We start from the raw sequence: 26697 nt of genomic DNA on the forward strand, positions 1-26697 counted from the left end.
AAAAGAAAACATAACAATTCAGAGGAAATTGTATAGAATCTGCTTGTATGTACCAAGAATCCAAGTAAAATGAGTTAAATGATGTTGTAGGTTAAGCATTTACCTTTTATCGTTGGCATATGTCTTGGTTGGTTTACGTATGGTGAATTATATTTGTATATGGACTTCTTCAATTACAAGATCTAAATGTTGACCTATAGAGCAATGTAGGGTATACTCACTTAACGTTAAAATTCCCCTACTTACGGCCATTTTCATGTAGCTCCGTTAGACTTTAACTCCCAGTTAACAGAAAGTAAAATGAAAATATCTTCTCTCCGGTTAACTTTAACTGAAAAATTTTTAACAGTTAAGTTCCTAACTGGCATTTTGAATATATTATCAAGATGGCAGATTTTTCCATAGTACGGTTTAAAAGTTCGTTAGCTAACGTAGTACTAACGGAGCTTCATGAAAATGGGGGTTAATGGCTTTATTTTTTGGTTACTTTTACAATACAAAAAAAATATCGTTAGCTATTTTTTCTTATATTTCAAACTGTAAGCTCTTTTTATTATTGTTTTATGTGTTATTTGAAAATAAAACATGCATACATAATATCCTATTGTCTTTCAGATTACGCTCTTCCCTTTCACCTTTGCCACCTCCTCCAAAGTCTATTGTAATTATTTGGCATACACAATAACAAAAAAGAAAAAAAGGTATTTAAACTTTTACCTTTTGTTCATTCATACTTATGAATGAATAATTTGTTATATAAACATTTATTAATGTTTAATAAATTAAATTAAAAAACAAACGAAAGTAAAGAAAACTTTGCATCAACTTGAACATAACTGAGTTGGAATGTTTTAATGAGAGGTAGAAGCACAAAAGGCAGGTAAATATTTTGTTTGTATCTGAAAAAAACAAAAAAACAAAATTAAAAGTAGCATCCTACAAAAAGGCAACAAATAGGATAAATTGCTTATGGCACATTCAATGAAATGCAAAATGGATGTCTTTTGCAAAACGGAATATTAATAAATAAACAGTTTGTTCATTATTCATAAAAGAAATGTGAAAAATAACCAAATTAATAATAGCAGGTGAATTGATTAGATTACTATAAATTGATACAAAGTAACAACGTAAACTGTTTTAGAGGAGGAATGAACTACTTCGTGCGAAAATTGAAACTTTACCAAAAAAACTACCAAGAAAATTTTGACAAAATTTTATTTCTAAAGAAAATTTTGACAAAATTTTATTTTTATACAAAATTTTAACAAAATTTTATTTCTATAGAAAATTTTGAAAAAAATTCCATTTCTATAGAAAATTTTGACAAAATTTCATTTCTATAGAAAATTTTGAAAAAATTTTATTTCTATAGAATATTTTGACAAAATTTTATTTTTATAAAAAATCTTGAAAAAATTTTATTTCTATAGAAAATTTTGACAAAATTTCATTTCTATAGAAAATTTTGATAAAATTTAATTTCTATAGAAATTTTTGTCAAAATTTTATTTTTATAGAAAATTGTGAGAAAATTTTATTTCTTTTTTTTTGTTTTTTTTTTTTGATCTCAGCTTAAAGCCATGCATTGACTAAACTACAATTGTAGCTTAACCAACAGAGGAAAAGTATGCTTGTCAAATTTATTTGGGCAAAGCCCTATAGACTGCAAGATGGTTGGATGTACAGCTGTTTCGGAATTACCACATTCCTCATCAGCATCCTCTACTTGCAGCAAAACTATCAACCAATTATCAGAATAAATTCGGGTAATTCACTCAACCCAACGTGAACAACACTTGAACCTCCCGAAAAAGGGTTTGATAGTCGACTACTGCCTAAACAAATTTGCCAGCATATCTCTTTTCCTTTGCCAAACTCAAATCATCGATTTGTATGTATTTGGCTGGGTTTGTTTTTGAGCGTGCTTCCTCTATCTTCATTCGTTTTGTTTGTTATTGTTGGCTTCTCTTCAATCGTTATTGTTGTTTTTTTGTTTTTTTGATCTCAGCTTAAAGCCATGCATTGACTAAACTACAATTGTAGCTTAACCAACAGAGGAAAAGTATGCTTGTCAAATTTATTTGGGCAAAGCCCTATAGACTGCAAGATGGTTGGATGTACAGCTGTTTCGGAATTACCACATTCCTCATCAGCATCCTCTACTTGCAGCAAAACTATCAACCAATTATCAGAATAAATTCGGGTAATTCACTCAACCCAACGTGAACTACACTTGAACCTCCCGAAAAAGGGTTTGATAGTCGACTACTGCCTAAACAAATTTGCCAGCATATCTCTTTTCCTTTGCCAAACTCAAATCATCGATTTGTATGTATTTGGCTGGGTTTGTTTTTGAGCGTGCTTCCTCTATCTTCATTCGTTTTGTTTGTTATTGTTGGCTTCTCTTCAATCGTTATTGTTGTTTTTTTGTTTTTTTGATCTCAGCTTAAAGCCATGCATTGACTAAACTACAATTGTAGCTTAACCAACAGAGGAAAAGTATGCTTGTCAAATTTATTTGGGCAAAGCCCTATAGACTGCAAGATGGTTGGATGTACAGCTGTTTCGGAATTACCACATTCCTCATCAGCATCCTCTACTTGCAGCAAAACTATCAACCAATTATCAGAATAAATTCGGGTAATTCACTCAACCCAACGTGAACTACACTTGAACCTCCCGAAAAAGGGTTTGATAGTCGACTACTGCCTAAACAAATTTGCCAGCATATCTCTTTTCCTTTGCCAAACTCAAATCATCGATTTGTATGTATTTGGCTGGGTTTGTTTTTGAGCGTGCTTCCTCTATCTTCATTCGTTTTGTTTGTTATTGTTGGCTTCTCTTCAATCGTTATTGTTGTTTTTTTGTTTTTTTGATCTCAGCTTAAAGCCATGCACGTTGGGTTGAGTGAATTACCCGAATTTATTCTGATAATTGGTTGATAGTTTTGCTGCAAGTAGAGGATGCTGATGAGGAATGTGGTAATTCCGAAACAGCTGTACATCCAACCATCTTGCAGTCTATAGGGCTTTGCCCAAATAAATTTGACAAGCATACTTTTCCTCTGTTGGTTAAGCTACAATTGTAGTTTAGTCAATGCATGGCTTTAAGCTGAGATCAAAAAAACAAAAAAACAACAATAACGATTGAAGAGAAGCCAACAATAACAAACAAAACGAATGAAGATAGAGGAAGCACGCTCAAAAACAAACCCAGCCAAATACATACAAATCGATGATTTGAGTTTGGCAAAGGAAAAGAGATATGCTGGCAAATTTGTTTAGGCAGTAGTCGACTATCAAACCCTTTTTCGGGAGGTTCAAGTGTAGTTCACGTTGGGTTGAGTGAATTACCCGAATTTATTCTGATAATTGGTTGATAGTTTTGCTGCAAGTAGAGGATGCTGATGAGGAATGTGGTAATTCCGAAACAGCTGTACATCCAACCATCTTGCAGTCTATAGGGCTTTGCCCAAATAAATTTGACAAGCATACTTTTCCTCTGTTGGTTAAGCTACAATTGTAGTTTAGTCAATGCATGGCTTTAAGCTGAGATCAAAAAAACAAAAAAACAACAATAACGATTGAAGAGAAGCCAACAATAACAAACAAAAAGGAAAAAAAATTTTATTTCTATAAAAAATTTTGATAAAATTTAATTTCTATAGAAATTTTTGTCAAAATTTTATTTTTATAGAAAATTGTGAGAAAATTTTATTTCTATAGAAAATTTTGACAAAATTTTATTTCTATAGAAAAGTTTGACAAAATTTCATTTCTATAAAAAATTTTGACAAAATTTCATTTCTATAGAAAATTTTGACAAAATTTTTTTCTAAAGAAAATTTTGACAAATTTTCATTTCTATAGAAAATTTTGACAAAATTTTATTTCTATAGAAAATTTCGACAAAATTTTATTTCTATAGAAAATTTTGACAAAATTTTATTTCTATAGAAAATTTTGAGAAAATTTTATTTTTATAGAAAATTTTGACAACATTTTATTTCTATAGAAAATTTTTTACAAAATTTTATTTGTATAGAAAATATTGACAAAATTCCATTTCGTGGTTGTTGTTTTTGATTTCAGCTTAAAACCATGCATTGACTAAACTACAAGTGTAGCTTAACCAACAGAGGAAAATAATGTTTGTCAAATTTATTTGAGCAAAGCGGTATGTTTGCAAGATGGTTGGATGGACGCACGTTTCGGAATTACCACATTCCTTATCAGCATCCTCTATTTGCAGCAAAACTATCAACCAATTATCAGAATAAATTCAGGCAGTTCCCTAAACTCAAAAGTAAACTACACTTGAACCTTCCGAAAAAAGGAAATAAATTCGTACAAACATATCCCTTTTTTCTGTAGAAAATTTTGACAAAATTTTATTTCTATAGAAAATTTAGAAAAAATTTTATTTTTATAGAAAATTTGACAAATTTTCATTTCTATAGAAAATTTTGACAACATTTTATTTCTATAAAAAATTTTGACAAAATTTTATTTCTATAGAAAATTTTGACAATATGTTCTTTGTGTAGAAAATTTTGACAAAATTTTATTTCTATAGAAAATTTTGACAAATTTTATTTCTATTGAAAATTTTGTCTAAATTTTATTGCTGTAGAAAATTATTTTTCTATAAAAAATTTTGACAAATTTTTTTTTCTATAAAAAATTTTGACAAAATTTTATTTCTATCGATAGAAAAAATTTATTTTTATAGAAAATTTTGACAAAATTTCACTTCTATAGAAAATTTTGACAATATTTTATTTTTATAGAAAATTTGACAAAATTTTATTTGTATAGAAAATTTTGAAAAAATTTTATTTTTATAGAAAATTTTGACAAATTTTCATTTCTAAAGAAAATTTTGACAACATTTTATTTCTATAAAAAATTTTGACAAAATTTTATTTCTATAGAAAATTTTGACAAAATGTTATTTTTGTAGAAAATTTTGACAACATTTTATTTCTATAGAAAATTTTGACAAATTTTATTTCTATTGGAAATTTTGTCTAAATTTTATTTCTATAGAAAATTTTGACAAATTTTTATTTCTATAGAAAATTTTGACAAAATTTTATTTCTATAGAAAATTTAGAAAATAAATTATTTTTATAGAAAATTTTGACAAAATTTCACTTCTATAGAAATTTTTGACAATATTTTATTTTTATAGAAAATCTTGACCAAATTTTATTTCTATAGAAAATTTTTGACACAATTTTATTTCTATAGAATATTTTGTCAAAATTTTATTTTATATGGAAAATTTTGTAAAAAAAAATTATAGAAAATTTTGTCTAATTTTTTTCTATTTATGAATTGCAAAATCTAGCAAAACATTAAATGTTCTACCAATCTAACAAGCAGTAGAAAATCTACCAGTTTTGGTAGCATTGTACCAACTGTGGCAACCGTGATTGCAACTGGAGCAAATACACGTGTACTCTGCGTATACATATGGATTTGTGCAGACCGCTAATATGGATTGTACGATTCAAATAAAAGTTGCATGCCTTTTTCTAAATTTTAATGTTTTTTTTAATTTTTAAAAAATCACCATTTACCTGTTCGTATTCCAAATTCCTGTAATAGAAGATAAACATTATCGTTAATGCTATTTTGTGTTATTGATACGAAATAAATGACCCTTTATCATTGGTGCATCCTTAATTCTTGAGAAATTGTAATTGCAATGGAGAACGATGTAGGTACACCCATAATCCTTTTGTAATTTCACTACAAGAATGCAATTCATCTTAACATTCTCAATTGGTTTAGTACTTGTTCACCATATTAAGATCTCTCGATCATAGATAAGTGTTGCGTTATCAATGTGCGTATGTATTTTGGTTACTTAAGTTCTTGGGTTTGGTATATTTCATTATTATCAGATTATAGGTAACACTTACCTAGAGAGATACTTACACACACATACACTATATTACTCTCCACCATATACACACATACACACACACACTCGTGTACTATACATGTATAAAGGGCAGATGCAATATATCATCACCTCGATTGGGTTGCAAAGTAAACATTGTTGTTGATGCTTTAAAGCTTTCATGACCTCACACAAATATTTGTTCTCAATGGCACAATGTATTTCTGGTAAAAGTGTTGAGTGTTGTATACACGAATGAAGTTGTGTGTTTGTGTGTGTGTGTTAGTACTTAGTAATAGTAGGTGTGTTTACATTGCATAGATAATAAATTTATACAAGAGTTTTGTATGCATGTTGTTTTACTTCTATTAATAGTTTACATACACACATATACTCACATATAACACCATGGGTATCTGGATTCAAGTCACATATGCATATGCACATATAAAATAATTTTGAGTTTGTGTGTGTGAATGAATATTTGTAATTTTACAATATATATCTTTTGTTATTTGATTTTCGTGGTCATGTGTGTTATGGAGGCGTAATGAAAAATTGTTAAATTTGATTGGATTATGCTGTTGCCCTGACACTCAGTTTTTATACTCATCACCATGAGAGTATAATAAGTTTGTTATTTTGTTTGTAACACATTGAAATAGCTATTTCGGACTAAATAAAAAAAATTCCAAGGCGATCCAAGAATGTACGTCTGTCTGTTGCATTCACGCAACACGCAAATTTGACAAAGATTAATTTTCATACTTTCCACCATAGAATGGTGATGACGCTTTAATAAGTCTGCCATTCTATTGTAAAAAATCGAAATATGAATCACCGACTATATAAAGTATATATGCTATATTCTTGATCAAGGAGGTATTATGAGACGAGATAATCATGTCCGTCTATCTCTTCCGGCTATAACCTTCAATAATATAATAATCGTGCAGAAATTTGGCACAGATTCATTTGTTGTCAGCTAGCAGCTCAAGTTCGAAGATGGGCTATTTCGGTCCAAGTTTTGATATATCCTCCATACAAATCGACCCACCGATTTGGGATCTTGAGTATCTAGACACGGCAATTTTTATCCGAATTGCCTGAAATTGGAATACTAGAGATTTTTAGGTCCGTAAATAAGTGTGTTAAAGATGGTGTGTATTGGTCCATGTCTTGATATAGCCCCCGATCTCCTGATTTGACTTCTTAAGCTTCTAGACTTCAAATCTTTTATCGGATTTGCTTGAGAATGGAAATCTAGAAGCAGTTTAGATCAGTTAGCATGTGAGCTGAAGATAGCGTGAATCGGTCCATGGTTTGGTATATCCTCCGTACTAATTAATTTCTTGCGCTTCAAGACACTGTAATTTTAATCCGTGTAATAGAGCCTAAAATAGTTGTCCCTATGGGTATCCCAATCTACTGGCAATTCTACTTTCTGTGAACAATTTAAAGTGAATCGGAGTAAAATTTTGATCTCCGGTGGTCATATGAGTGTAAATCGGGCGAAAGATATATATGAGAGCTGTATCTAAATCTGAACCGAGTATTAATTCCTGTACAAAATTTCACGCAAATTGGAATTAAAACTTTGGCCTCTGTGGTCCTATAAGTGTAAATCCGACTAAAGATATGTGGGAGCTATATCTAATCTGAACCGATTTGAACCAAATTTGGCACAATTTTTATACCCTCCACCATAGGATGGGGGTATATTAACTTTGTCATTCCGTTTGTAACACATCGAAATATTGCTCTTAGACCCCATAAAGTATATATATTCTGGGTCGTAGTGAAATTCTGAGTCGATCTAAGCATGTCCGTCCGTCCGTCTGTTGAAATCACGCTAACTTCCGAACGAAACAAGCTATCGACTTGAAACTTGGCACAAGTAGTTGTTATTGATGTAGGTCGGATGGTATTGCAAATGGGCCACATCGGTCCACTTTTACGTATAGCCCCCATATAAACGGACCCCCAAATTTGGCTTGCAGACCCTCTAAGAGAAGCAAATTTCATCCGATCCAACTGAAATATGGTACATGGTATTAGTATATGATCTCTAACAACCATGCAAAAATTGGTCCGCATCGGTCCATAATTATATATAGCCCCTATATAAACCGATCCCCCGATTTGGCTTTCGGAGCCTCTAAAAGAAGCGAATTTCATCCGATCCGGCTGAAGTTTGGTACATGGTGTTAGTATATGGTCTCTAACAACCATACACAAATTGGTCCACATCGGTCCATAATTATATATAGCCCCCATATAAACCGATCCCCAGATTTGGCTTGCGGAGCCTCCAAGAGAAGAAAATTTCATGCGATCGGGCTGAAATGTTGTATATGGTGTTAGTATATGGTCTCTAACAACTATGCAAAAATTGGTCCACATCGGGCAATAATTATATATAGCCCCCATATAAACCGATCCCCCGATTTGGCTTGCGGAGCCTCTAAGAGAAGCAAATTTCATCCGATCCGGCTGAAATTTGGTATATGGTGTTAGTATGTGGTCTCTAATGACCATGCAAAAATTAGTCCACATCGATCAATAATTATATATAGCCCCCATATAAACCGATCACTAGATTTGAACTCCGGAGCCTCTTGGAAGTCCAAAATTCATCTGATTCAGTTGATATTTGGTACGTGGTGTTAATATATGGTCTCAAACACCCATGCAAAAATTGGTCGAAGTGGGTCCATAGCCTCCATATAAACCGATCCCCAGATTTGACCTCGGAGCCTCTTGGAAGAGCACAATTCATCCGATTCGGTTAAAATTTGTTACGTGATGTTTGTATATGGTATCCAACAACCATGCCGGAATTGGTTCATATCAGTCCATAATTATATATAGCCCCTATATAAACCGATCCCCAGATTTGACATCCGGTGCCTTTTGGAGAAGCAAAATTCATCCGATCTGGTTGAAATTTGGTACGTGGTGGTATGATATTTAACAAGTATGCCAAAAGTGGTCCATATCAGTCCATAATCATATATAGCCCCCATATAAACCGATCCCGAGATTTGGTTTTGGAGCCTCTTGGAGGAGCAAATTTCATCCGAGTCAGTTGAAATTTGACATTAAAAATGTGTTCCCAGACAGACGGACAGGCCTACATGGCTAGATCGACTCAGGGGCACGGTTGCCACAGTCGGTAGAATTCTATCAAAAATGGTATATTTTTTACTGTTTGGTAGATTGGTAGAATTCTTGATGCTTTGCTTTATTTTGCAAAAAAGATTTTCTTTAGAAATAAAATTTTGACAAAATTTTCTCAATGAACAAAATTTTCCTAGCAAAATTTGTTATAGAAATAAAATTTTGACAAAATGTACTACAGAAAATTTTCTATAGGAATGAAATTTTGACAAAATTTTATCAATGAATAAAATTTTGACAATATTTTCTCAATGAATAACATTTTGACAATATTTTCTCTAGAAATAAAATTTTATCAAAATTTTTTATGGAAATAATATTTTAACAAAATTTCCTATAGAAATAAAACTTTGACAAAATGTCCTAAAAAATTTTTCTATAGGAATGAAATTTTGACAAATTTTTCTATAAAAATAAAATTTTGAGAAAATTTTCTACAGAAATAACACTTAAAAAAATCCTATAGAAATAAAATTTTGATAAAATGTCCGACAGAAAATTTTCTATAACAATGAAATTTTGACACATTTTTCTATTAAAATAAAATTTTGACAAAATTTTCTCTATGAATAAAATATTGAAAAAAATTGTATACAAATATAATTTAAATAAAATTTTCTAAAGAAATAAAGTTTTGACAAAATGTCCTACAAAATTTTTTTATAGCAATGAAATTTTGACAAATTTTTCTACAAAAATAAAATTTTGAGAAAATTTTCTACAGAAATAACATAAAAAAAATCCTATAGTAATAAAATTTTTATAAAAGTGTCCGAAAGAACATTTTCTATAACAATGAAATTTTGACAATTTTTTCTATAAAAATAAAATTGTGACACATTTCTCTATAAAAATAAAATTTTGACAAAAATCTCCCTAGGAATAAAATTTTGACAAAATTTTCTATAAAACTAAAAATTTGACAAAATGTCCTACAGAAAGTTTTCCAAAGGAATGAAATTTTAAGAAATTTTTCTATTAAAAAAATGGACAAAATGTTCTATTAAAACAAGAAATAACTTCTAAAATAAAATAATAAATCATTTGTTTCAAACAAAATTGATTTTATACACAGGAAAAAATGTAATATCCAATATCACCAAAATATTTCCAATTAAACAGTTGTTTGAAGGTAAACATTTTCAATTAATAAATTAGTTGATACAATTAATGTTTTAATCAAGATAGAAACATTAAATTAAGTCAATGATTGACATTTTTAAATTAAAAGAAAAATGATTGATACAATTAACTTTTTAATCAAACTCGGTAGACTAAGTCATTTAAAAATGTATTTTTTAATTTTTAAATAAAAATTTATTTCAAACAATCAAATCAAACTAAAAACTCAAAGTCAGTTAAGGAAGTAATTGAATATAGTTAAAATTAAAAAATTTACTAAGTTTAGAAATCAGCATCAATTAAATTTTTAGCTGAGTCAATTAAAAAATTAATTGAAATCAATTAATTTCTAATCTAGTATTTTTGTTATGCCCAATTAAAACTTTGATTGATACTATAATTTTTGTGATTGCAAATTGTGTAATAACCACAAATTTTTTATTTTGTGGTTTTTTGGTAAAATGTTCATCAAATGTTGGTAGATTATTTTTGGCTCGAGAGGCAACCGTCTTCAGTGGCCGGCCCTGAGTGTGGAAACATATCCATGTAACCTGTTACACAGTGTGGCGAAGGGTATAAAAAGTTCTTTGGGGGAGCATCCTTCCGTTTATTATTCGTCAGTAGAAGTCTTTCTACAGCACACCCTTAACATTTAAATCCATGGAGATTTAGGATATTTCATTTACATATGAAATATCCTATCACACAATTGGTATTTTCCCAATGAAATTAAATTCCAACCAAAACGTTCACTAACACTATTGCAATTGTCTTCATGTTGACATGCTTATACGAGTATACAATATGCAGGAAATACTGCCATTGCCGTATGCCATATGCTACACGCTCACAAAAAATCGCTTCTGTAACATATACTCCCAAACATATTTTGCTTCAAGCATATACATTTTTGGGTATTGCCCAAACATTTATATGTTTGATCTCTTCCAATATATAATATGTTTGAAAGCACATTGGTCTAAACAATATATGTTTGGGTAGTTTAAGTTCCAAACATTTTGTATTTTTGCATCCAAATTCAATAATGTTGTCTTCCAAAAAACAATATGTTATTATGTGAACATATAATATGTTTGGAAGCATTTTGCACCCAAAAATATTATATGCTTAAAAAAAATTCTCCCAAACAATATTGTGCTCAAAATTTTATTTACTTATTTATTTATTTACAATCATAATGAATTATGAAAATAAACAGGTAATATAGGTGCTAACAACATAGGTTTTCGACCTGAATGCTCAAAATGTTGTTTCTGCCCAATTGTATATTCCCCCACATCTTTCTCACTTCCACGAGATTTTTTAGTTCTTAGCACTTTTTCTGTAATACGAACATTGTAGAAGAAATTATTCAATTGTATAATATTTTCTTATTTTAATTTTACCTTTTGTCGGACGGGGATTCGAACAGCGGACCACACAGTTTGTAAGGATCAAAGAAGTAGCTGATCAATTGCCCAAGGAAAAATAAAATGTTAATTTTGTAATAACAAGCAACAACCACCAACTTAATTCAATATCGCTCCCTGTTAAATAGCGCTCCAAGCTACTAAACACATTTATGTTTATAGGCTATTTCTAAATTAATATATGTTTGCATCCAAGCATATTATATTTACAAACATTTTATGTCCCAAACATAACATGTTCTAACATATTAACATATATGTCCCAAACATGTTATGCTAGTTTATGGACATTATATGCTTGCACTCAAAAATATTGTGTTTAAAAATTTGTGTTCCAAACATATAATGTTTATAGCCAAACATATGAAAAACAGTCTTTTTCATCCGTGTAGACATAGCATTTGTCTGTGTGGATTGTGTGATGTTTAATTTAATATAACTGTGACGTTATTATTTTTATTTAAATGAAATAATGGTGTTTTTAATAGTATATTTTGTTGTTGCCATTTTTATAGGCAGTTATTGTTTTGCTGTTTGTACTACCACTTTTGTAGTTGTTTATTGATATTGTTTAATATTCATTTATTGAATATTTTCGAATTACATTCTCGTTTTTTTGGTCTGCTTTGATTTGGCCTAAAAGAGAATACAAGGAATTTAATTTCATTTTACAAAATTGATATTAATAGTGATACAATGAAGTTGGTTTGTGTGCATTTTAAAGTGACCATACAAATACTCAGGTGAGTAAACGAATTTTATAGAATTTTTTTTATGAGAAACATGGTATGTGGGGGGCATGTCGAAGTACGAATCTCTTGGGAATTACGTTAGATCCTATGGGACTCCGGCCATAGACCGAAGGCCTGTCAAAATTTTATTTCAATAGAAAGTTTTTTCAAAATTTTATTTCAATTGAAAAATTTTTCAATATTTTATTTCTATAGAAAATTTTGTTAAAATGTTTGTTTCTGTAGAAAAATTAGTCAAAAATGTATTTCTATAGAAACTTTTGTCAAAATTTTGGTTCTATAAAACATTTTGTCAAAGTTTTATTTTTATAGAAAATTTTGTCAAAATTTTATTTCTTTAAATCTAGAAATAATTTTGTCAACATTTTTTGCTACAGAAAATTTTGTCAACATTTAATTTCTATACAAAATTTTGTCAGAATTTTATTTCTATAGAAAATTTTGTCAAAATTTTATTCTATAAAAAATTTAGTCAACATTTTATTTCTATAGAAAATTTTGTCAATTTTTTTTTCTATTGAAAAATTTGTCAAAATTGTAATTCTATATAAATTGTGTCAAAATTTTACTTCTATAGAAAAATTTGTCAAAAAAATTTTTTTATAGATAATTTTGTCAAAATTTTATTTCTATAGCACATTTCGTTAAAATTTTATTTCTATAGAAAATTTTGTCAAAATTATATTTCTATAGAAAATTTCGTCAACATTTTATTTCTATACAAAATTTTATTTCTATAGAAAATGTTATCAAAATTTTATATGTTAACTATAGAAAATGTTACCAAAATTTTATTTCCATAGAAAATTTCGTCAACATTTTATTTCTATAAAAAATTTTATTTCTATAGAAAAATTGTCAAAATTGTATTTCTACAGAAAATTTTGTCCAAATTTTATTTCTATAAAAATTTTGTCAAAATTGTATTTCTATAGAAAATTTTGTCAAATTTTTTTCTATAGAAAATTTTGTCAAAATTTTATTTCCATAGAACACGTTGCCAAAATTTTATTTCTATAGAAAATTTCGTCAACATTTTATTTCTATACAAAATTTTTTTTCTATAGAAAATTTTGTCAAAATTTTATATGTTAACTATGGAAAATGTTACCAAAATTTTATTTCTATAGAAAATTTCGTCAACATTTTATTTCTATAGAAAATTTTGTCAAAATTGTATTTCTACAGAAAATTTTGTCCAAATTTTATTTCTATAAAAAATTTTGTCAAAATTTTATTTCTATAGAAAATTTTGTCAAATTTTTTTTTATAGAAAATTTTGTCAAAATTTTATTTCTGTTGAAAATTTTGTCAACATTTTATTTTAATAGAAAATTTTATTTCTATAGAAAATTTTGTCAAAATTATAGAAATAAAATTTTTGTCAAAATTTTATTTCTATTGAAAATTTTTTCAAATTTTTTTTCTATTGAAAATTTTGTCAAGATTGTAATTCTATATAAATTTTGTCAAAATTTTACTTCTATAGAAAAATTTGTCAAAATTTTATTTCTATAGAAAATTTTGTCAAAATTATATTTCTATAGAAAATTTTGTCAAAATTTTATTTTTATAGAAAATGTTGCCAAAATTTTATTTCTATAGAAAATTTTGTCAAAATTTTATTTCTATAAAACATTTTGTCAAAATTTTATTTCTATAGAAAATTTTGTCGAAGATTTATTTCTTTAGAAAACTTTGTCAAAATTTTATTTCTTTGGAAAATTTTGTCAAGGTTTTATTTTTGTAGAAAATTTTGTGAAAATTTTATTGCTATAGAAAATTTTGTCAAAATTTTATTTCTATAGAAAATGTTGTCAAAATTCGGGCAATAACTCTAGATTTCCAATTTTAGGCAAATAGGATATTAATTGCGGTGTCTTGATTTCTATTGGGTCGATTTCTATTGAGGCTATTTTATTACACCTGGTGCACTGTTAGAAAAATATGTTTTTCGTATGTTCCGACATAAACAAAATGTGTTTCGGACACAATTTCTAAACACAATATATTTAAGTGCAAACATGTAATGTTCCTAAACTAACACTAAATGTTTGGGACACATATGTTAATATGTTAGAATATATTATGTTTGGGGCATGAATATTTTATAAAAATAATATGTGTGAATGTAAACATATATAAATTTACAAATTTCGACTAAACATATATATGTTGTGATATTTTATTCAGAGAGCGACAGAGAGAGAGAGAGAGTATAGAGAAAGAAATAGAGATGGACGGGAGGGTTGACGAAAGATATCAACATAACACAGCAAGAGAATCAAAACAATTTCTGTGAAACCGCTTGTATGTTGTTTCGGAAAACTGTTTTATGATAAGGCCAAAAATTTTATATGCTTAAGTCTAAATATTAAAACTAAATAAATTTTAATATTAGAATGAGTATTCGGCGTAAAGAGAATAGACATACGGAACCAAGAGAATAGACATTTGAAAAAAAAAAAAAAACAGTGTGTGTTTTCGTCTTGAGAGCAGCATTTTATGTATGTGTGGACATGTGTTTTGTTTATCATTTTGGCATTATGGGCACAATTTTTGTTGTTGGTTCGTTAAAAGAAATCGGAACGTATGTTAACCACTGCTCCACGTGGCCAACAAATGTATGTTTCTGTTAAATAATGTTATGTTTGCATGGGCTCGTGGGCGCTGCAAACTATGCTATATAAATGTAACTTATAACGATAATTGTCTATTGGTGACTATAACAGCTACGTAGCCCAGTGGTAGTGTGTTGGCTTACAAATTGCATGGTTCGCGGTTCGATTCTCCGTCCAGGCGAGAGGTAAAATTTAAAAAATTATAAAATTGAATAATTTCTTCAACATTATTTGTATTACAGAAAAAGGTGCCAAGAACTAAAAATTTCGTGGAAGTGAAAATTAAGTGATGGAATGAGCACAATCTTCTTGGGGAGAATATTCTTCCAAGCATATAATATTTTTGGGCTCAAAATGCTTCCAAACATATAATATGTTCACATAAAACAAACATAATAATGTTTCGGCAATATCCACTAATATATGTGCTTCCTGCAAAGTATGTTTGGAACATATGTTAGAGAAGCGATTTTTTTTGAGGGTGTGGGTATAAAAAGTAGATCTTCGGCCATCTTGGCAAAAATTCTGAATTGCGGTAGTTCCTTCGATTTCAATTCTTGCTCCAGCTTTATTTTGAAAGACTTCACACTTAAATACTTCAGCAAAAGTTTTTGTTGACCAAAAGAGTGACGGCGACGAATCGATGATTAATATTTTCTTCAGTTATTTCAACAATGTAAACATATTGTGAAATTTTGTCACAATAGCCCAAATAGGCTATTGTATCAGTGGCACGATTAAATTGTCCATAAAGTGGAGGAAGCGCGCGATGAACTTTTTTAACTGAGCACGTATTTTGATAATAAAATTCAATAATTTGGAAACGTGCGTCAACTGTTTAAACCAATGTTACGAAAAAGCAAATAGCTAAAAAATTTCCCTATATGTAATATGGTACAATATGGTGCTTTAGGTTAAAATTATTTCAATATCTTACTAACCTTCATGCTTACAATCTAAGTTTCTTTAGATTTTCCATCCTTTCCTTCTGGGAAATTTCACCATTCACACCATTTAATCTGGTCACTCAACTATCGTAATAGGATAATTAATTAACATTTTGTAACACCGAATGCAACGTGTAGTACATTTATTTACATAAAACTGGGTGATTACGAGTATAGCAAGGACAAAATAGACTATAACGCTCATTCATATGTTCTACATCCATTTTGGCTGTTGTCAAATCCATACCACTTTAATGCATCCCATCAGCTTGTATGTCCTCTACAATATCCGTATTTGCAAACACCTCCAATATAAATATTTATTCCTCACATCACATTCCATATTATTTTGTCACAGATGCAACACTTGAATGATTGGCATCCCGTGAGGCCATCAGTTGTTGGTGTTAGTGGCGGTGGTGATGGTATTCAATCTTTCATTCATTCATTCAATTGGTACAGGTGTTCCCTGGCACGAAATGTTGGCTGGTTGTGAGGGTGCTGGTGCTGGTCGCGTAATACATGCGATTGTATACATGTGTTGAATTGTTTTTTTTTTTTTTTTAATTTAAAAACAGAAAAATACAGCGAATATCCCTTGAGGGAGGTACGGAAATTATAAAATCAAATAATATGTATGGAAATGTTGGTTGCGTGACATGTGTGTCTTGTCTATGTTACAAGTGTATGTGTGTGTCAACTTCATAGCGTACGATTTTCGGGTTGTAGATATTGCAACACAGGGCCCTTGAGTTTTTATACCCTCCACCATAGGATGGGGGTATATTAACTTTGTCATTCCGTTTGTAACACATCGAAATATTCCTCTAAGACCCCATAAAGTATCTATATATTCTGGGTCGTGGTGAAATTCTGAGTCGATCTAAGCATGTCCGTCCATTCGTCTGTTGAAATCACGCTAACTTCCGAAACAAGCTATCGACTTGAAACTTGGCATAAGTAGTTGTTATTGATGTAGGTCGGATGGTATTGCAAATGGACCATATCGGACCACTTTTACGTATAGCCCCCATATAAACCGACGGTCAGATTTGGCTTGCGGAGCCTCTTGGAGGAGCAAAATTCATCCGATCCGGTTGGAATTTGGTACATGGTGTTAGTATATAGTCTCTAAACACCATGCAAAAATTGGTCCATATCGGTCCATAGTTATATATAGCCCCCATATAAATCGATCCCCAGATTTGACCTCCGGAGCTCTTGGAGGAGCAACATTCATCCGATCCGGTTGAAATTTAGTACTTTGCGCTAGTATATGGCCGATAACAACCATTCCAAAATTAGTCCATATCGGTTTATAGTTATATACAGCCGATCCCCAAAAATAATCTACCAAAATGTTATTTCTATAGAAAATTTTGTCAAAATTTTATTTCTATAGAAAATTTTGTCAACATGTTATTCCTATAAAAATTTTTGTCAACATTTTACTTCTATAGAAAATTTTGTCAACATTTTATTTCTATAAAAAATTTTGTCAAAATTTTATGTCTATAGAAAATTTTGTCAAAATTTTATTTCTATAGAAAATTTTGTCAAAATTTTATTTCTATAGAAAATTTTGTCAAAATTTTATTTCTATAGAAAATTTTGTCAAACTGAATTATATATGTATTTAATCGGCCTTTTTTATTTTTGTTTAATATATACCCCATATGGACTAACTTACAATTGGGATGACGGTGTTAAGAAGTTTTAAGATACCTTGCCATCGGCAAGTGTTACCGAAACCCAAGTAATTCGAGTGTGGATGACAGTCTTAAGTACAGTCTTTAACATTCGGCCTGGCCGAACTTACGGCCATATATACTTGTTTAATTTAAATTTAAACGTTGTTCTCGGTAAAGAACCCCTCTCTCGAGTGATATATTGATAAAACCAAGTGAATTTCTTGGTTTTATAGACGAAAATTATTTCATAATCTGCTTGTATGCTTTAAGGCAATTTTTTCAATCATGGATGTAATAGAGGCAAGGATTCGGCATATGGATGACCGGGAACTGGTATTTTCGCTGAGACGAAAGTTATCGGAAGTTGATAAGAAACTCTTTCGGAAACTATTGAATTCGTTGGTAGGTAAATGATGGGGAGATTACCATAGTTTGCATTTGTTTGTGTGTTCGTTGGTCTACCAATGATTGGCGGTTGATGGTGGTTTAGTTCGCTGATCAGTAGATGACAAGAAGTTCAGTTCATTGATGATCGGTAGATGGTGAAGTTAATGGGAAGTTAATGAGAAATTCGGTCAGAAACTATTGAATTCGTTGATAAGTAAATGATGGGGAGATTACCATAGTTTGCAATTGATTGTGTGTTCGTTGGTTGATGGTGGTTTAGTTCGTTGATCAGTAGATGACGAGAAGTTCAGTTCATTGATGATCGGTAGATGGCGAAGGTGATCGGATAAGAAATTCGGTCGGACACTATTGAATTCGATGGTAGGTAAATGATGAGGAGATTACCAAAGTTTGCAATTGAATGGGGGTTTGGTTGGTTGACGTATAATCTTTGGTTGATGGTGGTTTAGTTCGTTGATCAGCAGTAGATGAGAAATTTGGTCGGAAAATATTGAATTCGTTGGTAGATAGATGATGGAGAGATTACGATATTTTGCAGTTGGTGGTTGATGGCAGTTTAGTTGATCAGTAGTTAATGAGAAGTTCAGTTCATTGATGACCGGTAGATGTTGAGAAATCAGGTTTGTCAATAATAAATAGTGGACGAGATCTTTGTTTCGTTGATAATCGGCATTTAATCAGAACTTTGATTCTCGACAAGTTGATGAGGAATTCTCTTTTGTAAATGATCGGTAGTTGATGATATCTTCGGTAGATGATAGGGAGTAGATCGGGAATTGTTTGGTTTAAAAGTGATTGGAGGTTCAGTTCGTTGATATTCGGTAGGTATTCGATTAGTCGTTGACGATCTGTACTTCATCAGATCTTCGGTTCATGAACAGCCGGAAGTTGATAGGGAATTCTGTTCGAAAATTATCGGTAGTTGAAGAGAACCTCGGTAGATGATAGAAAAACGACGAGGTTTTACCGTTGATCACTTGGTTACTTGCTTTACAGATAATTTGAGGTTGATGGGAACTTTGATTTGTTGAAGATCGGTAGTTGATGAGAAAATCGATTCGTAAATGATCAGCAATTGATGAGAACTTCGTTTCGTTGATGAGAATGCTGGTTGTTCGATGATAGGTAGTCGATGATCGTTGATGATCGGTATTTCATCAGATCTTTGAATCTCGAGGCTGCAAGTTGATGAGGAATTTTGTCGAGGTTTTACGTTAATCGGTTGTTGACCGCTTTACAGATAATTTGAGGTTGATGGGAACTTTGATTTCTTGACGATCGAAAGTTGGTTAGAACTTCGATTCGTTGACGATCGAAAGCTGATGAGCAAATCTGTTCGTAAATGATTAGCAATTGATGAGAACTTCGTTTTCGTTGATGATCAATTGATTAGAACTTCGTTTTAGTTGATGATAATGCTGGCTATTCGATGATTGGTAGTCGATGATCGATATTTCATCAGAACTTTGGTTCTCGACGACTGCAAGTTGATGAGGAATTTTGCTCCAAAATTTTCGGTACTTGATGTGAACTTCGGTCGATGATACGAAGTTCATCGGATATTGGTTGTTTTACAAATGATTCGCGGGTCAGTTCATTGATGATTGGTTGCAGAGGTTGCAGAGGCTTCATATATGATAAGTATTTGATGGGAAATTCGGTTTGTTGATGACCGGTAGTTTCGTTGACGATCTGAAGTAGATGAGAAATTCGGTTCGTAAATGATCAGGAATTGGCGATAACTTTAGTTCGTTGATAAGAACGTTGTTTCGTTGATGAGAAATTTGGTTATTCAATTATCGGTAGTCGATGAGTCGTTGATGATCGGTATATCATCAGAACTTCGTTTCACGCGAATGTGATAGGAAATTCTGCTCGAAAATAATCAGGTATTTTAAGAGAACTTCTAGTTTTTATCGTTGCTCGGTGGGAGCCACCGTGGTGCAATGGCCTTGAATACACAAGGTCGTGAGTTCGATTCCTGCTGCGACCGAACACCAAAAAGTTTTTCAGCGGTGGATTATCCCACCTCAGTAATGCTGGTGACATTTCTGAGGGTTACAAAGCTTCTCTAAGTGGTTTCACTGCAATGTGGAACACCGTTCGGACTCGGCTATAAAAAGGAGGTCCCTTGCCATTGAGCTTAACATGGAATCGGGCAACACTCAGTGATAAGAGAGAAGTTCACCAATGTGGTATCACAATGGACTGAATAGTCTAAGTGAGCCTGATACATCGGGCTGCCACCTTAACTAACCTAACCTACCGTTGCTCGGTTGGTTGCTTGCTTTACAGATAATTTCAGGTAGATATGAACTTCGGTTTGTTGGTGATTAGTAGTTTTTCAGAACTTCAGATCTGAACTCCGGTCCGTAGATGATAGGGAGTTGATCGTGCGGTTTGTTGATGATCGGTAGTTAATAAGAACTTCGGAGCGATTCGGAATGTTGTTCGTAAATGGCCAGCAATTATGGAGATAAGAACCTTGGTTCGTTAGAGATTAAATGTTGATGTTGATAATGGGGACTTTTTGAATTCACTGAAGGGTAGATGATTAGTCATTGCTGAGTAGTTCGGTTCTTTAGTGATCGGAAAAAATGGTGTATTTTCAATTTGTAGTTAATCGATTTCTAGTTAATTGGGAACTACTGAGAAGATCTGCGCATTTGAGTTGCAAAAGTTGATTGTTGTTATTGCCTCGGAAATGACACGTAAAAGTGGTCTGGCTTCAGCTACGGTATTGGAAGCAGTTTGGTGGTTGTTTTGATTCACAAGCATTTTCGGGTCGGTGAAAGCTCCGGGCAACTAGTCAGCTATGTGATGACTATCATGCAAGCAAGATCCCAACGCTGGAAATGTAGACCTGTCTGCGGTTGAACTGAAGGCCAGCGATACTATACTCGGAGAAAGAATATTATCACCTCAATCATATTTCAAGAACATAATATGACTTTTTCACAGGGAATATGTTACATGTTTGTATAAACCATGTTATTGTGTTGTGAATTATGTTTCTGAATTCGGTTATTTGGCGAGAAAACAATATTTTTGGGACGAAAATGTTACATTGTCCCCTTAAAAAGGAAATATTATTCTCTTGAAACATGTTCAGGGTGATTTTATTCCTTCTCTGCCTATTAAGTGCACAGGAACGGATTTCATAGATCTCTTAAAATTGGAACCATTTTACGAGTAGAACGATATGCAATGAGCCACTGATAGAATTGTAACTGCAAGCAGAAAGGGCTGCATTGTCAAAAGTCGCAATCAACCTTCTCTCCGAGTCCGCTTTGATTGCAAGAGGACCATCCTACCGATGGACGTGTTGGGAATTAATTTATCTTGTATTAATTTTCAGTGTTGACCAAAATCATATTTTTATAGTCGTCAAGCTGTCGGCCTAGCATTTTTTTAATTATTTTTTCTTTAAATTTAATTTAGCTCTAGTTCATTTTTTGAAGATTTTAATTAGGCCTTTATCCGGAAAGCCTCCCAAAATATCCCCTCTGCCTTTTTTCAATTTTATACAAAATTTCCGGATACCGAGATATACAGATACCACATGGCATCTTTACCATCAGTTGGAGAGCGATTTTAATTTTTGTTTTTGGAATTTCCATGTGAGTTCCTCTTACAGGCGATGCTGAGCTGCGTAGGCACAGCATGGAATGATAGGTGGTTGGCACAGGCTACATGATGGCTGCTAAAATAATATTACAACTTTTGTTGTTTAAGCTCTTCTTAAATATAGGAGATAAAAAACAAAAAACCCGCAAAAAAAGAAAAAAATCAACAGACAAAAAAATTCTACTAAATCTTATTTCCATTCATATGAAGGGAATATTTCATCGTTTTGTGACATGGCATGCTGTAGCTTGGAATATTTTCATTTTCAGAAATTTTGTTGATGCTACAGCTTTGCTATCGTCATAGCAATGACATATCTCAGATAAGCTGGCAGGCAGGCAGGCAAGTGGCCAAACTTAGGCTGAGACAATCTGGATTATAACCGGCTGGATGTAATATGAATGTCAGAGTTATTTTCGGGGGTTTTTCACGCGCCAAGCATGGAGTATGAACCTGTTTATGTCATTTATGGAATAATGACGACATTTTTTGGAATTGCAGCGGTAATATAATAAAATATTTTGACACAGACATTTAACACACAAAACGTATTGTGGTTAAAACAGCTATAGACAGTGGTATGAATGTTGTAGAGCAAAGCAATTGATTTTATGGGGTGGGTATTTATTATCAAGTATCGTTATTCTTTTTAAGATCTTTATGTGTTTTTTCTCACTCGCCTTGTCTCATGTATATTAGTAAAATAAAATATAATATAAAATAAATTTAGAAATAAAATTTTGATAAAATTTTCTATAGAAATAAAATTTTTACAAAATTTTCTATAGAAATAAAATTTTGACAAAATTTTCTATAGAAATAAAATTTTTTTTACAAAATTTTCTATAAAAATAAAATTTTGACAAAACTTTCTATAGAAATAAAATTTTGATAAAATTTTCTATAGAAATAAAATTTTGACAAAATTTTCTCTAGAAATAAAATTTTGACAAACTTTTCTCTAGAAATAAAATTTTGACAAACTTTTCTATAGAAATAAAATTTTGACAAAATTTTCTATAGAAATAAAATTTTGACAAAATTTTCTTTAGAAATAACATTTTGATAAAATTTTCTATAGAAATAAATTTTTTACAAAATTTTCTATAGAAATAAAATTTTTACAAAATTTTCTATAGAAATAAAATTTTTACAAAATTTTCTCTAGAAATAAAATTTTAACAAAATTTTCTATAAAACTAAAATTTTGACAACATTTTCTATAGAAATAAAATTTTGACAAAATTTTCTATAGAAATAAAATTATAACAAAATTTTCTATAGAAAAAAATTATAACAAAATTTTCTATAGAAATAAAATTTTTACAAAATTTTCTATAGAAATAAATTTTTTACAAAATTTTCTATAGAAATAAAATTTTTACAAAATTTTCTATAGAAATAAAATTTTGACAAAATTTTCTATAGGAATAAAATTTTGACAAAATTTTCTATAGAAATAAAATTTGGACAAAATTTTCTCTAGAAATAAAATTTTGACAAAATCTTCTAAAGAAATAAAATTTTGACAAAATTTCCTCTAGAAATAAAATTTTGACAAAATTTTCTATAGAAATAAAATTTTGACAAAATTTTCTATAGAAATAAAATTTTGACAAAATTTTCTATAGAAATAACATTTTGACAAAATTTTCTCTAGAAATAAGATTTTGACAAAATTTTCTATAGAAATTAAATTTTATTATTTTATTTGATTTTATTCGACCTTTTTTATGTTATAATAATAAATTAATGATTTTTCAAGCTCGAGGTCTTTTTGTGAATATTTTATTTATTTTCCCAATATTTCGCGATTGTCATATTCATTCGCTTCTTCAGGGGATCTTCAATACATTTTAAGAAATTACATTTCATAGATATCACAGTATTAAAAAATTATAAAATTTTAAATAAGTCTATAAATTATTTTCTTTTAATGACAATTAATTATTGATTAAAAGAAAATAATTTATAGACTTATTTAAAATGTTATAATTTTTTAATACTGTGATATTTATGAAATGCAATTTCTTAAAATCTATTGTAGATCCCCTATAGAATCGATTCAATATGGCAATCGCGAAATATTGGGAAAATAAATAAAATATTCAAAAAAAGACCTCGAGCTTGAAAAATCATTAATTTATTATTATGAAATAAAATTTTGATAAAATTTTCTCTAGAAATAAAAGTTTGATAAAATTTTCTCTAGAAATAAAATTTTGACAAAATTTTCTCTAGAAATAAAATTTTGACCAAATTTTCTATAGAAATAAAATTTTGACAAAATTTGACCTTAGTCAAACAAAATTACCTTTCATATTAGGATACCCAAGTTTAAGTCGAATCATTTAACTAAAGGGTGGTTAAATTGTAAAGGCCGATGTTGAATGTGAACCACACCTAAACGCCAAGTTTTTTTTCCGAATTTTATTTGACATTTCTCTATTTCAGACTTACTCAATTTGAACCATGGAGAAATACACAATCCAACAACGTGTTAAATGGTTCCAAGAAATGGCAACAGTGGATGATCAATTTTCGAAGAAAATCATCTTCAGTGATGAGGCATATTTTCACCTCAGTGGATTCGTCAATAAACAGAATTGCCGCATTTGGGCGAATGAGAATCCAAGAGTGATTGTCGAAAAACCAATGCACCCACAAAGAGTGACTGTTTGGTGCGGTTTATGGGCTGGCGGCATCATCGGGCCGTATTTTTTCCAAAATGAGGCCGGTCAGGCAGTTACTGTGAATGGTGTTCGCTATCGTGAGATGATAACGAACTTTTTATGGCCCGAATTGGAAGATATGGATGTGGACGATATGTGGTTTCAGCAGGACGGTGCCACTTGCCACACAGCTAACGAAACAATGGCTCTTTTGCGAAACAAATTCAATGGCCGTGTTATCTCACGTAATGGCGATGCCAATTGACCGCCAAGATCATGTGATTTGACACCGTTGGACTTTCGTCTTTGGGGCTATTTGAAAGAAAAGGTGTACGTCGATAAGCCAGCAACAATTCAAGAGCTAAAGAATGAGATAATTCGGCACATTAACGGCATAGAACCTCCATTATGCCTCAGCGTCATCGAAATGTGTGTGGACCATCGGATGAAGGTGTGCCACCGAGGTCGCGGCGCCCATTTGGCCGATATTTTGTTCCATACATAATTGAATAATACCAATAATCATAATAAAATAAAATTACAATAATTTCCTAAATAGTTTGTGTTTTATTCAAAATCAACATCGGCCCTTGACATTTTAACCACCCTTAATAAGAACAAAATTACTTTTGGCCAAGGAAAAAAAATTATGTCAGAGAAATGTGTCTTCTATGCCAATCAAAATTCAGAGTTGTATTTTAAGGACACGAAATCGTTAGCCTCTCCACAATATTTTTTCCTCACGATAAATATTTTTCAGTGTTATATGTTAACAGATCAACACACAGGCGGTATTAGAAACGGAATGGCAAATTTATTGTAGTGAAACATCTGAAAAATGGACAAGGTCGCTAAATTTTGTCTACATTTGGGAGGTGTCCAATTTTGAGAGGCTAATTTTAATGTGTTAACATCTTACGGCAATTGTCCACTTTTGAGAGGTGTTCGGTTTTCAGAGTGGCCAAGTTTGAGACGTTTCACTATATACTCCCCGTTTTCTTGCAATACTCTAACTTATGTGGCCACTTGATATCCTTGATTTCTTGAGAGCATGGAGTGCCGTTGTTCTCCGTTCTACACCCATAGAAAAAATCATGAACGGCGTGGTCATTTCGAAACGATCCGTTCATGAAAGTGAATCAACACACATGTGTTGTCAAACAGATGGAGACAATCTGACAACGTAAAAATGACACCACACGTTGTCAAAACAACAACCAGCGTTCATGATCTGAAAACGTAATGGTTACGAATTTATAAACAAAATTAAAAAAAAGATTTCCCCTACCGAGACTCGAACCTGTGTTGCCTGCACGATACGCGTTAACAGTCGCCTTAGCACATAGTACCAACAGCGGAGTTGCTATAACAACGTCTAACGAATATTTTAAGACTTTTCATGGCCAAAGAAAAACGAATGCCGTTCATGAAATCGTGAACGCCCGTGGACGAAATCGTGAACATTCCGTTTTGATATTTTTGTGAACGTTTCCGTTTCATTTTGACAACGTCCGTTCACGATTGTGAAACTCAATTTTTTCTATTAGTGTAACAAATAGTCTTGTACAATCCACTTGATAACATACATAATTATTGTTTTTTTTTCGTATATATGCCGCTCATGACTTTCCTTCTTGATTTTCACCAATTCTCTTATTTTTTGTGATCTTTTCCTCACTGTATGTACATCATGCCTACAATAAAATTAAAATGATAAATTTGCATATAATCATACGTTTTCCCCATATCACCACATCATAACAAAATGTCTAATTAGTGTTGCATTGTTGATGAAATAAATCATTAGAAATCCTATCCTGATGGAATAGAATTTCTGTCAGTGTAAATCTATCCTTATGGAATAATAGTTATGATAGCTTTATTTGTTGTGTAGTAAAACTTTGTTTAATTTGTATACGGTTGATATAAAATTACCCTCCATCGTTGGTAAAGACTCAAAGCAGAGAATAAAAACACATACACGCAGACACATGTATACATGCCAACATAGACAACATTTGCAAAAACCCTGCAAATGACATACACTCATGCATAAACCAACAACGAAGTAAACCCATCAAGCAAAAACCACCAATAACAACAAAACACTCAGGAAATGCAAATAGAATCACAATGAACATTCCACACACCAGGGTTGCCATTTTGGTCCGATCGGACTTTAAGTGGTCCAATAAATTATAAATTGTTTTTTCTTGGTCCGATGGTCGGATCAAATGGAATTTGGTTGATTTTGGTCCATTTTCGTCAAACCGATATATTTTTTTTTTAATTTTCTATAGAAATAAAATTTTGACACAATTTTCTATAGAAATA

At 30.9% G+C, this 26697-nt stretch overlaps 1 protein-coding gene across 1 annotated transcript in view; it reads left to right on the top strand.

The window, feature by feature from the left end:
* The window catches only part of LOC142222988 (uncharacterized), a 184005-nt gene extending 159377 nt beyond the window's left edge, over nucleotides 1-24628 (top strand). Inside the window, exon 2 of the mRNA XM_075292941.1 lies at nucleotides 24146-24628. Coding sequence (XP_075149056.1) covers nucleotides 24164-24628 — 465 coding nt within the window. The 5' untranslated portion in view covers nucleotides 24146-24163. The remainder of the gene's footprint in view (nucleotides 1-24145) is intronic.
* The last annotated feature ends 2069 nt before the right edge of the window (nucleotides 24629-26697 follow it).

The sequence above is a fragment of the Haematobia irritans genome, chromosome 1, assembly GCF_050003625.1.
Source record: "Haematobia irritans isolate KBUSLIRL chromosome 1, ASM5000362v1, whole genome shotgun sequence".
NCBI classification, from domain to species: domain Eukaryota; kingdom Metazoa; phylum Arthropoda; class Insecta; order Diptera; family Muscidae; genus Haematobia; species Haematobia irritans.